Below are 14,449 nucleotides of genomic sequence, written 5' to 3'. Positions count from 1 at the left end.
GTAAACCCAGAATGAATGGTTTTATTATGGACATTTCCAGTAATTATTACTTCTTATCCAAGTATCTATTTCAAACAAGAATGTGTCCACAGTACACGGATGCCCCACTCGCACTATCATTTTCTATGTTTAGTGGACCGTGAAATTGGAATAAATTCTCTTATTTGGCATTAAAATTAGAATGATCTTATCAAAGGGAACATGTATACTAAGTTTCAAGTTGATTGGACTTCTACTGTATCAAAAACTACCTTGACCAAAAACTTTAACCTGAAATTTGCACTATCATTTTCTATGTTCAGTGAACCGTAAAATTGGGGTCAAAACTCTAATTTGGCATTAAAATTAGAAAGATCATATCATAGGGCACATGGATACTAAGTTTCAAGTTGATTGGACTTCAACTTCATTAAAAACTACCTTGACCTTAACCTGAAGCGGGACAGACGGACGAACGGACGAACAGACGCACAGACCAGAAAACATAATGCCCCTCTACTATCGTAGGTGGGGCATAAAAACGTCTTAGTGGGAAAGTTCTGAGAATTCATTATCTTTGTATCAATTTTCTTTAAAGGCAGTCCTAGATTTTGTGCTTTTCGCTTAAAAGTCTATGGAAAATTTGCTGCTGCACACCTAATTCATGGTTCACCTAGATATCTACAAGACTTAGATATGTATACTCCCACATCATGGTCAACTTCAGATCTATTTGGAAAAGTTTGGGAACAGTCAAAACATATGAATGAGATCTAGCATACTGTTTTCTGTATAAGTAAATAAGGATATCTTATGTTAGACAAATCTTTATCAACATTTGATTTTATACCTTAATATTTTCCTGCTGTAAATGTTTGGCCTTTTCTTCCAAGCGACGGGCAATTGCTGCAAGTTCTGCATTTCTTTTCTTTAAAGTTTTTATTTTTTCTTCTAATGGCTTTTTCTCATCCTGACGCTTTTTCTGAAATAAAAATTAAAATATATCAATTCATTATTATAATTAAATCCACTTTTATTAAATATTGCACAGCATTTTGATTCATTAAAAGAAACGTGCCTTTTCCTCTTTCTTTATCTTTTTTTTTGGAGGGGGGGGGGGGGGGGGGAGGGAAACCTTTTGATGTGTTCATATTTTTATAAATTTAAGATGATTTGTCTCCCATGATATAGTTTGCTGATGTTTGGTATAGTAGTGGAGGACCTCATCTACTAAAATAACAGTACAGATAATTCATAACTTTTTTAGAAAAAATATCCAGGTAAGTACAGGTATGTTTACCTGTGTGGGAGTGAAAGGTCAGAGATACACAAGTATAAAAACTCTGACTAATGTTATGAATGTTATATAGTTTGTCTGCCTTAAAAACAAAAGGTATTTTATGTCAGATGTACAGGATTATCAATCTTACTGAATAAATAAAGTACAATATTGTGGTTGGGGGGATATTTTCTGATTTCTTTGTAAAAAAAAATTAAGTCATACCATGAAATAATGAGAACTGGTCTGTGGTCTCAAACTTTTTGACAGTCTATGAGGTTAGCCAGTTCAAAAGGCCTGGTAAATGTTTTAGGCATTTATCTGTCTGGAAATTTTTTAACTTTTAAAAAATGTAATGGGTCAATTCAGGTCTGAATTAGACTTAAGACTTGATACACAGGAGAAAATAACCAGAATCTAACAAACTCTCAATATTTCAAAAACTCAAATAATTCCTTTGATATTTTTATTACTAAGATATATTAAGATAAATAAACAACAAAAGATGTTGCTAAGGTTAGGACATGCTCTTAAGCAGGTATGCTAGTTTTTTTAAGTGCCCCCCCCCCCCCTCTCTTAATTTAATCCTTGTTACTACGTGTGACTTTGGGTGACTTTGGTAAATAAAGTATCGAAACACATATCATTTGAAGAAATATAGGTGATAACTAATTTGACAAAACATGACATATACACAATGACTTATCAATTTGTGACAATTCATAATTTAATATTTGATGATGATTATCTCTATAATGGTTTAAACAGGTATTTAATATTTTTGCATGTATATGTTTTTTCGGTCAAGTCAAATATTTGAATCTTATCCTCATAGATTTTCTGTGATCGTCAGATTGAAAAAATAGTCATTTATTATATGACCGATATAAATAAGGTTTAAGATTTATAAATAGAATTTGACCTTTTGAAAGAGTTACAAGCAACCAATTTGGGCAAAGATAGAAACTCGGGCACAATTATGTTACCAAGTATCTCAAGTATTTGTATGTCATGTGAGGTCTAGTACTTATGTCAGTTCTAAAGGTCTGGTAAATATTTTGGTATAAGAAAATATCAAAAAGATGTGGTATGATTGTTGATTGGACAAATCTCCACCAGAGACCAAATGACAAAATATTTAAGCAATTCAGGTCTCCAGTCTCCATATATATCATTGCCTTCAAAAATGCACACAAGCCATAAAAGGCCTGGAAAGACAAATGTAAAACAATCCTAACTAGAAAAATGTCTAATTCCTGTACAAGACAATAAAAGAAAAACAAATATAATATACAACAACAAATGAAGACTAGGGTCAGCAGCATACAGAATGCTTGGTTTAAACAATGTTGCATGCTAACAGGTGCCTAACCCTCTCAAAAACATGGTTTAAACAATGTTGCATGCTTGCACTGGTCCCTTACCCTCCAAAAAACATGGTTCAAACAATGTTGCATGCTAGCACTGGTGCCTAACCCTCCAAAAAACATGGTTTAAACAATGTAGCATGCTAGCAGGTGCCTAACCCTCCCAAAAACATGGTTTAAACAATGTTGCATGCTAGCAGGTGCCTAACCCTCCCAAAAACATGGTTTAAACAATGTTGCATGCTAGCAGGTGCCTAACCCTCCCAAAAACATGGTTTAAACAATGTTGCATGCTAGCAGGTGCCTAACCCTCCCAAAAAACATGGTTTAAACAATGTTGCATGCTAGCAGGTGCCTCAACCCTCCCAAAAACATGTGACAGTGGTGCAACAGACATTTGATTACAACTTTGTTTGGAGTTTATTCTTCATTTAAAAAGTATAAGGTAATGAAAAGAAAATTGGTAACGAAAGCATAGTCCTTCTTAAAACCAATTAATTCAGAAGGGTGTATTAAGGTCAGGTTTTTTGTGTTTTGTGTTAGGACACCTATACCCCCACCACTTTTACCATACAGGGTAAAATATATATCATAACACCCATTATTTCAAAAGTCAAAATTAAAAAAAAATCAAGTTTCATTTCTTTTGATTTGAGATCCCAAAAATATCAATGCAAACATAAGGTAAAGTTGTCTAGTCAGCCTTTTCCAGCACTTTTTGAAAATATTAAAATTGCAATAAACATGATAAATGTCTTGAAAGGAGTTCCAATAGTCTATCTAATCTATCAATAGTTTTAGCTTATTTTGTCTTTAACTAATGCTCTTCTGTCTTTTAGTATCAATTTAAAATTAAATTTTAAATTTCTAGGTCGTTTTAAATTCACCTAAGTATATATTCTTAAACAACATAGCGTTACAATCTTAGCAATGACCTTGAGATATATCGGAATTTCGTCAATTGTAATTATGTAAATCTGTATCAACATATAACTGTGTACCTGACAAAATACCACAACATTACTCAGTGTCCAAAACATTCGTCTGAATTGACAAAAGAGGAAATTCGATATATTTATACCGTAATTTAAATTTTTGTATTGATCGTAATTTAAATTTTTATATTGATCGTAATTTAAATTTTTATATTGATCGTAATTTAAATTTTTGTTTTGATCAGAAAAATATATCTCAATCAGATTGAAAGTTTGGTATTTACGTTATCCTGATTTATGTGAAGGGAGGACCAGGACCTTCAACACTATCAATTGACAAATATTCAAATCTCCTACTATGTCAATAAATAAAACTTCAAAACTGTGAACAAATACTGCAGATATATTACAATATAAATCTTAGTCTTACAATATAAATCTTAGTACACACAGATATTTTTATTTTTATGATAGTCATTTTTATTTCTCTGAATGTACAGATTCCTTTTAGAAAAGAAAATTTGATGGTTGTCATTTGTTGAAGTGGTTCATTGGTGTTTTTCATTTCTCATTTTTTTATATAGATTAGACCATTGGTTTCCTGTTTGAATTGTTTCACACTAGTCTTTTAGGGGCCCTCTATAGCTTGCTGTTTGGTGTCACTGTCAAGGCTCCATGTTGAAGACAGTACATTGACATATAATGGTTTGCTTTTACAAATTGTGACTTGGATTGAGAGTTGTCTCATTGGCACTCAGACCACATCTTTTGATATATATGTTCAGGACGATCTACACAATCAGTAACTTCAAAATTAAGGGCATACAATACAGTTTTGATCCTGTATTTACAAGTTCCTGAAAATTTGCATATAAGCTATTTTTTTCCTGATTAAATCAAATACGTAATAAAAATTATACCTTTCAATTGCTACTTTTAGAGTAAACTGAGGTCGTAATTTTGTATATTTGCTCAAAATTCAGATTTGTGGCTGTAATTTCTTTTTCGAAAGAAAGACATAACTTTTTTGTTATAAAAGATAAACACAAATTGTTTTTTGTTAAATAATAGGTAATTTCTGTATTTTATAAGTATCCTACAAAAGTATGCATTTTTTATTCAGAAATAACTCATATTTATCAAATGTTCATGAATTGCATGTTTATCAAAATAAAAAAAAATCCTCTATTTACAGTTTTATAAAATTTGGGTCACATAATCTCCCTGCAAAATGAAGCAAATTGCTGTTTTATGCACTCGATTTCAAGTTAAATCAATTTGAATGATAAAATCAGTTGAACTAGAGGCTCTAAAGAGCCTGTGTCGCTCACCTTGGTCTATGTGCATATTAAACAAAGGACACAAATGGATTCATGACAAAATTGTATTTTGGTGATGGTGATGTGTTTGAAGTTCTTACTTTACTGAACGATTTTGCTTCTTACAATTATATCTATCATGAACTTTGCCCATTAGTAACAGAGAACTATATTTGGTAAAAATTTACATAAATTTACCAAATTAATGAAAATTGTTAAAAATTGACTATAAAGGGCAATAACTCCTTAAGGGGTCAATTGACCATTTAGGTCATGTTGACTTATTTTTAGATCTTACTTTGCTGAACATTATTGCTGTTTACAGTTTATCGCTATCTATAATAGTATTCAAGATAACCAAAAACGGCAAAATTTCTTTAAAAATTACCAATTGGAGGGCAGCAACCCAACAACCAGTTGTCCAATTCATCTGAAAAATTCAGGGCAGATAGATATTGACTTGATTAACAATTTAACTTCTTGTCAGATTTGCTCTAGATGCTTTGGTTTCATAGTTATAAGCAAAAAACTGCATTTTACCCCTATGTTCTATTTTTAGCCGTGGCGGCCATCTTGGTTGAATGGCCAGGTCATCGGACACATTTTTCAAACTAGATACCCCAAAGATGATTGTGGCCTAGTAGTTTCAGTGGAGATTTTGTAAAAGATTACTTAGATTTATGAAAAATGGTTAAAGATTGACTATAAAGGGCAATAACTCCTAAAGGGGTCAACTGACCATTTTGGTCATGTTGACTTATTTGTAGATCTTACTTTGCTGAACATTATTGCTGTTTACAATTTATCTCTATCTATAATAATATTCAAGATAATAACCAAAAACAGCAAAATTTCCTCAAAATTACCAATTCAGGGGCAGCAACCCAACAACCGATTGACCGATTCATCTGAAAATTTCAGGGCAGATAGTTCTTGACCTGATAAACATTTTTATCCCATGTCAGATTTCCTCAAAATGCTTTGGTTTTTGAGTTATAAGCCAAAAACTGCATTTTACCCCTATGTTCTATTTTTAGCGGTGGCGGCCATCTTGGTTGGTTGACCAGGTCACGCCACACATTTTTTAAACTAGATACCCCAAAGATGATTGTGGCCAAGTTTGGATTAATTTGGCCAAGTAGTTTCAGAGGAGAAGATTTTTGTAAAAGATTACTTTAATTTACGAAAAATGGTTAAAAATTGACTATAAAGGGCAATAACTCCTAAACGGGTCAACTGACCATTTTGGTCATGTAAACTTATTTGTAGATCTTACTTTGCTGAACATTATTGCTGTTTACAGTTTATCTCTATCTATAATAATATTCAAGATAATAACCAAAAACAGCAAAATTTCCTCAAAATTACCAATTCAGGGGCAGCAACCCAACAACCGATTGACCGATTCATCTGAAAATTTTAGGGCAGATAGATCTTGACCTGACAAACATTTTTATCCCATGTCAGATTTCCTCAAAATGCTTTGATTTTTGAGTTATAAGCCAAAAACTGCATTTTACCCCTTTGTTCTATTTTTAGCCGTGGCGGCCATCTTGGTTGGTTGACCAGGTCACGCCACACATTTTTTAAACTAGATACCCCAAAGATGATTGTGGCCAAGTTTGGATTAATTTGGCCTAGTAGTTTCAGAGGAGAAGATTTTTATAAAAGATTACTTTAATTAACGAAAAATGGTTAAAAATTGACTATAAAGGGCAATAACTCCTAAACGGGTCAACTGACCATTTTGGTCATGTTGACTTATTTGTTGATCTTACTTTGCTGAACATTATTGCTGTTTACAGTTTATCTCTAACTATAATATTATTCAAGATAATAACCAAAAACAGCAAAATTTCTTCAAAATTACCAATTCAGGGGCAGCAACCCAACAACCGATTGACCGATTCATCTGAAAATTTCAGGGCAGATAGATCTTGACCTGATAAACATTTTTACCCCATGTCAGATTTGCTCTAAATGCTTTGGTTTTTGAGTTATAAGCCAAAAACTGCATTTTACCCCTATGTTCTATTTTTAGCTGTGGCGGCCATCTTGGTTGGTTGAGCGGGTCACGCCACACATTTTTTAAACTAGATACCCCAATGATGATTGTGGCCAAGTTTGGTTTGATTTGGCCCAGTAGTTTCAGAGGAGAAGATTTTTGTAAAAGTTAACGACGACGGACGACGACGACGACGGACGACGGACGACGACGGACGACGACGGACGACGGACGACGGACGCCAAGTGATGAGAAAAGCTCACTTGGCCCTTCGGGCCAGGTGAGCTAAAAATGCATGTTTTCCCGATATGTCACAGTTTGACGTCGCGAAAATAACATTTTACATTAGCAACGTCATTACCTCCCCTTTAACTGTATCGTATGCCCTTAAACATTCCAAATTTCCTTTTTTGTTCATCCCTGTAACTTACTATTGATTCGTTTTCATTGTTGAGTAATGATATCTTCCTCTCTAGCCGTTGTACTTGTGTCTGTAGTTCTGATACCCTCTTTTGAAGATGTCTGTCTTTATCCTCCGAAAGTTTACGATTCTAAAAAGAAAAGAATTATTCATTTATTATAAAGCATTATAGGTAAACATTCATGCTTTAACTTATATTGATCTGTCAATACCATTTAATTGACCTCTTCTTTTAAATTATTTAATTTTCCATGTAACGTGTTTTCTGTTTGGCTGACATCGTTTTGTTTATCAGCTCATAGACATAATTTTGTCATGTGATCGTGATGTCATCAACGTTTTTTTCATGGTTTTCTTCAGTTTATAAAATGAAAGAATTATAAATTATAAGAATTCTGCCTATTTGAAATAACATATAAAAATGTGGTGCACACTTGAAATAACCTGGTACACACGTTATTCAGCATGTTCAGTGTGCATCACCTTTTTGATGTTATTTCTTCAAAGACAGAAAAAATATTACAGTCATTCCTTAAATAGAGGAATTTATAAGTTATAATTGTTTCACCCGATATAGTAAAAAAAAATATTATAATATGGCATCTATAAGGGTACTTAGAACAAGATATACTTTTATGCTATGTTTGTACAGACTCAGTGCACAGACAAAATATTCAACATGAGATCCAGGTGACTATCAAATTTTGTAGATTATTTGCTTCAGTTTAAAAGCTCTGAATTCGAACCAATTACAGGCTCAGATGGCTTTATATGCAACTTCAATATGAGGTGAATTGGCAATGATTGCATGATGATTGTTGGTTGCTAAATGTCCTGCTAATTGGTAATGATTATGTTAAGCCATATGATACATTAGATTCAAAATTCCATTTTAGGAATGAACTGCCCCTGTTTAACTGGGGTGGTGGGGGAAATGTGTGCATATATTTTAAGACATTGTAACATTATAAAGATAATTGCTTTGAAAAATCAAATTTTCCAAGAAAAAGCACCGACTGGAAGATGACAATTATTTCATCTTTGCATTATATATTTATTTAGTATAGACCAAACCCAGGTTCTTACCTGCTGTAAAACCACTGAGAATGGAATGTTTTCCTTTTTATTAGTAAACATCCCTGGCGTATACATATTGGGGAGTAAATCCATCCCACTTATAGGAATAGGTCGTTTGATACCGGTCATGGTTTATTTCCTGTTACAGTCCCTTATATATTAGGGAGTTTTCCATATGTAAATAGCCATTAAATGTTCCAAATGTTGTAACACTTGGAAATTAGATTTTCATAATGCTTCATTCCATCAAAACTTCATCTCTATTATTTAAATTGTTAGTTCGCTCATTTTTTGCAATGTTTTTGAAAGATCCAATTCGATAAATATTCAAAATATTAAATCAGTTCTTTTGATGAAAATCGTACATAATTAAAATCCGTCTTTTCATTCTAAAACAACTTCAAGCCATTCAATTTATTCAAAGTTAGATTAGGTTCCATTTAATAAGGAATTACACACACAAACTATAATCTTCTTCTTAATAATACAATTTCAATAAATTTATCAGTTAGCAATTCATTAGTTAGAATCGGTTAAAATTTAATCCTTTAATCCAATGCAAACTGTATAATAGCTGAATATGTTATCCAAAATTTTCAAATTGTCGTCACTTGAATCTACAAAATGCACGATGTAACGCTTTTGATCTTTTTACTGACGAGTAAATAAAACAGATACATAAATCTTCAAAACAGGCTATAGGGTAAAACAATATACTTAAAAGTTTCTTTATAATCCCTTCAAACTGCATATACATATAATATTTTGACAGCTGTAATAAACAAATATACGTTTGTCCACGAAAAATTAAGCCACAGGGAGAGTGCTCTCTGACCACCGAAAATAAATGCCAGTTATGAACCGGCAGGTGATATATACATATAAGTAATTAGTTAACAAATTATTATAAAAATCTATGTTGACAAAAGTCGTTCCTCTCTTAGATTCTTTAATGATAGTCTCCCTGAACAATTTTCAAGGGTCAGATGAACCAAGTAAAGAACCATGCAAAGAAATATCTGCCGGTGATTTCTTGTCCCTTTAATATTTCTGAGGGCTCAAAAGGTCAACTTATAGTAAATGAACAATAATAGAATATATTCACAAAGAAATAATCTTTCCATTTAATATACTGTGCCAGGTTTAATGCGCAAATCAATTTCAAATTTTTACATAAATGTTATGGTCAACAAAGATCCTAATACAGTGTTCACATTTTATGACCAACAGGTCTTAATTTATTATAATATGTTTCCCCAACAATTCACTAATCTTTTAAAATAAAATCATATTTCCTCCCCCTTTATTTTAAGCTGATAACATTCAAAAAGTAGATCAACATATTGGATATATATATATATATATATTGTATGTTGACAAAGTTATGAAATAATTAAATCTATTTCAGATCAGAGATATTATGGTGTGTAGATATTTCAGTTATTTATTGAACGGTTATTATAAATAACACATCAATAAACTCCCAAGTCAAGATACAGGTATGGCAGTATACAGGCATAATGCAGGATTTGCTTATTCTATCAGACAGTACCCGACTCTCAAGTTGTTTATTTAATTATTATCATTATTAACAACTGACAATTCATTAAATTCAATCAGGATACAAATTTTTGAGGATTTGGAAAATTTGATGTCATTGTTTACCTTAATTTAGCCAAGAAATTCATGAAAATTCATTTCAAAGAGAATAATATTATGAATCCACAGTATATGTAAGATTGCTGCAGAATGATGTTCAAAACTACATCAAGATACTTATAACTTAACTGCCTTTTGCTGTAATTAAACAATAAAGAGTGAGCATCATTTCATTACTATGTTATGCAGTTTGGGTTTTGCTCATTGTTCAAGGCCCTCTTGACACCTATAGCTGCTTCAATAGCTTCTGTCATTTTGTCTCTAATGGAGATTAAAATGTCTCATTGGAAATCATAAACCTTATCTTTTTATACGTATTATATCAAATTGTCTGTAAAGTTAAGCGTCATGGACAACAAGAATCGAGGGTCAGCTCAGACACAGGACCAATGGAACTGCTGTCCATTATTTCTTTGTCATTTATTGTGCATTTTTACAATAAGCAAGCAACTATCAATTATTTGTATTTGTTTTGTCCTATGTGCATGAAATATTTGTCACTGAATATTTAGCAACCAACATTCAATTAAAAAGTTTCAGCTCCACCTTAAGCGTATACATTATTCCTTAAGACCTGGTGACTGTCAAACTGCAAACACAATACTTAAAGGACTTACACCAAATGTCAAACAGATTCTGTGAAATTTGAAACTGGCCAGTTGAGATGGTATATGCAGGGTTGAATAACAAATGTACATTTGGCATGTTAAAGTCTTAAGGAATAATGAGGTTCATTGGGTTGTGTAATATTCTGGAACATGATAACTGCCACCCTGAGGCCCAGAATATCATCTGATATAATTACTGTATTTAATGGTAAAAAAAACCTAAAAGTTAACAAAAATTGTATTGATCTTTTCAGCACTAAACACATATATAGCTCATTGTAAAATATTAAGCATTTATATATCTCAATCAAGGGCCTTTACCCCCGCATGCACAAGGTTTGAATCACAAATTAATGAAAACTGATATAAGCCATTCATATAATGCTGATGATTTAAATGGAATCGTATTCCCATATTCATGAAATTATAACCATGTAACAAATACGTTACTTAAATGTATCAAGCTACAGTATATTTGAGTGGTTTACTTAAAGTATGAATACAATTTTCTCAAGGATATTTTACATTAAGTCAATATTAGCTATTATCAAATATAAACTTTTATGGTATGTAGGCAATTTCTCTTTGTTATGAATTTTAACAATATTATTTGCATAATTGTTAAACTGCAATATAAACCTTACTCCTAATACGGGGACACTCAGTCCAAGGAAATGGATAATAAAAGTAGTATTTGTTAAAGTCCTTAAGATTGATTTCAGAGATTTGTTTAAGATTTGTCTCTATAAATATTCACATGACCATTATTGTAACATTTTGTTCAAACTATTATAAACTAGAGGCTCTCAAGAGCCTGTGTCGCTCACCTGTTACTGTATTTACTGATGTCGGTCATCTTGGTTGGTAGGTTGGGTCATTAGACACTTTTTTAATAGATACCCTAGTTATGATTGTGGCCAAGTTTGGTTAAAAATGGCCCATAGTCTTAGAAAAGAAATTTTTGTACTAGTTACAAAAATGATTAAAAGTTGTTCAATATTGACTATAAAGGGCAATAACTCCTTAAGGGGTCCTCTAACAATTTTGATCATGCTGACTTATTTGTAGATCTTATTTTGCTGAACATTATTGCTGTTTTCAGATAATAACAAAAAACTGCAAAATTTCTTTAAAAGTACCAATTTTAGGGCAGCAACCCAACAACGAGTTGTCAGATTCATCTGAAAATTTGTGAGGGAATAGATCTTTTTCTGATGGACATTAACATCTTGTAAGATTTACCCTAAATGTCTTAGTTTCAAATATATAAATAAAAAACTGCATTTTACCACCATGTTCTAATTTTAGCCATGTCGGCCATTTTGTTTGGTAGGCGGAGTCATCGGACACATTTTTTAAACTAGATACCACAAGGATGATTGTAACCAAGTTTGGTTTATTTTGGCCCAGTAGTTTCAGAGGAGAAGATTTTTGTACAAGTTACAAAAAATGACGAAAAGTGGTTAAAAATTGACTATAAAGGGCAATAACTCCTTAAGGGGTTGACTGACAATTTCGGTCATGTTGACTTATATGTAGGTCTTTCTTTGCTGAACATTATTGCTGATTAAAGTTTATCTCTATCTATAATAGAATTCAAGATAATAACCAAAAATTGCAAAATTTCCTTAAAATAACCAATTCAGGGCAGCAACCCAACAACAAGTTGTCATATTCATCTGAAAATTTCAGGGCAGATAGATCTTGACCTGAACAACAATTTTACACTTGACAAATTGCTCTAAATGCTTTGGTTTTTGAGTTCTAAGCCAAAAACTGTATTTTACCCCTATGTTCTATTTTTAGCCATGGCGGCCATCTTGGTTAGATGACCAGGTCACCGGACACATTTTTTAAACTAGATACCCCAAGGATGATTGTGGCCAAGTTTGGTTAAATTTGGCCCAGTAGTTTCAGAGAAGAAGATTTTTGTAAAAGTTTACGGACGACGGACGCGGGACGACGGACGCAGGACGACGGACGACGGACGCCAAGTGATGAGAAAAGCTCACTTGACCTTTCAGGTCAGGTGAGCTAATAATATATACACTCATTTATTCAAAAAATTCAATATTGATTGGAAATGATACCAAACTTAAAAACATGAACAGTTCCGAAGTTAATATCTTTTTCAAGGTGTTTTTAGAGATGCACTTCAGTTAAATTTATTTTGCAAAAATATGTGTCAATGAAATTGTATAACAATTAATACATCTTACTTTCTTCAGGGGCAGATCCAGCCATTTTAAAAAAGGGGGGTTCCCAACTCAGGACAAAGCAAACTATATGTCCCCATTCAAATGCATTGATCGTCCCCAAAAAAAACCTGGAAACCTCCCTGGATCCGCCACTGTTCTTACATATGTATATATATCTTGATACAAAATGCTTATAACAGAAATTCAAGTGGGAAATCAGGTTTTATAATTCAATCCATGGATTTAGTAAAAATTAACACTGTATCTTCACAATCTAATGTAATTACCGTAACCACTTTATATTATATAATTGTCAATTTTGTCCAAATTTATCCGATTCAGCCATTTCAAATCTGATTCTCATTGCATTTTTCATCTTTAACATCATTCCATAAGATGATATATATACAAATAAAATGGAAACAACAGGGAAAAACATAATCAGGGACATGCAGTATCCAAATTAAGATTTGGAGTCCTAATTTCAAATGGGAAATGTCCATTGTTTATCTTTCATCATATTGTGGCTGATTTGGGGGCCAAGGATGGAAAATACTCTTTTTCAAACAAAACATACCATTGAACTTGCCAACAGTTCCCAGACTTTCTGTTTAAATTGTGATGTATTTAAATTGATATGCATAAGAAGATATAGGAAGATGTTGTGTGAGTGCCAATGAGACATTAACTCTCCATCCAAATAACAATTTAAAAAAAAAGTAAACCATTATAGGTCAATGTAAGGCCTTCAAAACAGAGCCTTGGCTCACACCGAACAACAAGCTATAAAGGGTCCCAAAATTACTAGTGTAAAACAATTCAAACAGGAAAACCAACGGTCTAAAAATAGTAAGGTCCATTTCTATCCGATGCAGCTAATTCAATTATTTATTTTTGGAAACACTTTTCAGAGTTCCTAATCTGCATACACATAAAATTAAACAATTTTCAGTGATAAAATGTTTCCTAGCTAGTATAGATAATGCTCAGATTATCTCATTACATGTCCCGCCATTCTTGGGTAACTAACTTAACAGACATCTAACTGGATTTTATTTTATCATGTTGTATTTGTGTCAAAGCCCCAATTGTCACTCAATGTTGACAAACACAGAGATTGTTGATACATGAAACATGTGTATTCTTATATAACAAAATAAATTTACATAATTGATTCAAAAATATGTAAATTATTACATGTCATCCTATATACATGTATATATATGAGTGTCATTCCTAAGCTTAGGCATTTGAATTTTCAAAAATGCTTAAAAATAATGGAGTCAAATATTATCTAAAAAAATGCTTAAAAACATTTGACCCAAATGAAAATAAAATGTGTCTGCCAATTATTGGAAAAAACCTGCTAAAAATGGACAAGCAAAAAATGTGAAATCTCATCTGAATTCAGGAAGCAAAAGGGAAAAAACTAAATCTACTTAAAAGTACTGGATAGTATGTTTAATGTCCAGTGGAAGATATTTCATTCATGTTCAGGATAAATTAAAAACACCACTGGAGCCAAACAGCATATGTAATCCTGCATGACATAGTTACTTAAGAAAAGAGTGTAATGACATTGTTAATGTGCATAAATCATAT

At 32.3% G+C, this 14,449-nt stretch overlaps 1 protein-coding gene across 16 annotated transcripts in view; it reads right to left on the bottom strand.

The window, feature by feature from the left end:
• LOC134681164 (RIMS-binding protein 2-like) overlaps positions 1-14,449 on the bottom strand; it is a 134,446-nt gene that overhangs the window by 92,771 nt on the left and 27,226 nt on the right. For all 16 annotated transcript variants that reach the window (XM_063540631.1, XM_063540632.1, XM_063540626.1 and 13 more), the window contains 2 exons: positions 7,316-7,435; positions 830-961 (listed from right to left, as the gene is read on the bottom strand). In XM_063540631.1, coding sequence (XP_063396701.1) covers positions 830-961; positions 7,316-7,435 — 252 coding nt within the window. The remainder of the gene's footprint in view (positions 1-829; positions 962-7,315; positions 7,436-14,449) is intronic.

The sequence above is a fragment of the Mytilus trossulus genome, chromosome 8 (assembly GCF_036588685.1).
Source record: "Mytilus trossulus isolate FHL-02 chromosome 8, PNRI_Mtr1.1.1.hap1, whole genome shotgun sequence".
NCBI lineage: Eukaryota > Metazoa > Mollusca > Bivalvia > Mytilida > Mytilidae > Mytilus > Mytilus trossulus.
This window is presented reverse-complemented; position numbering and strand designations above follow the sequence as displayed.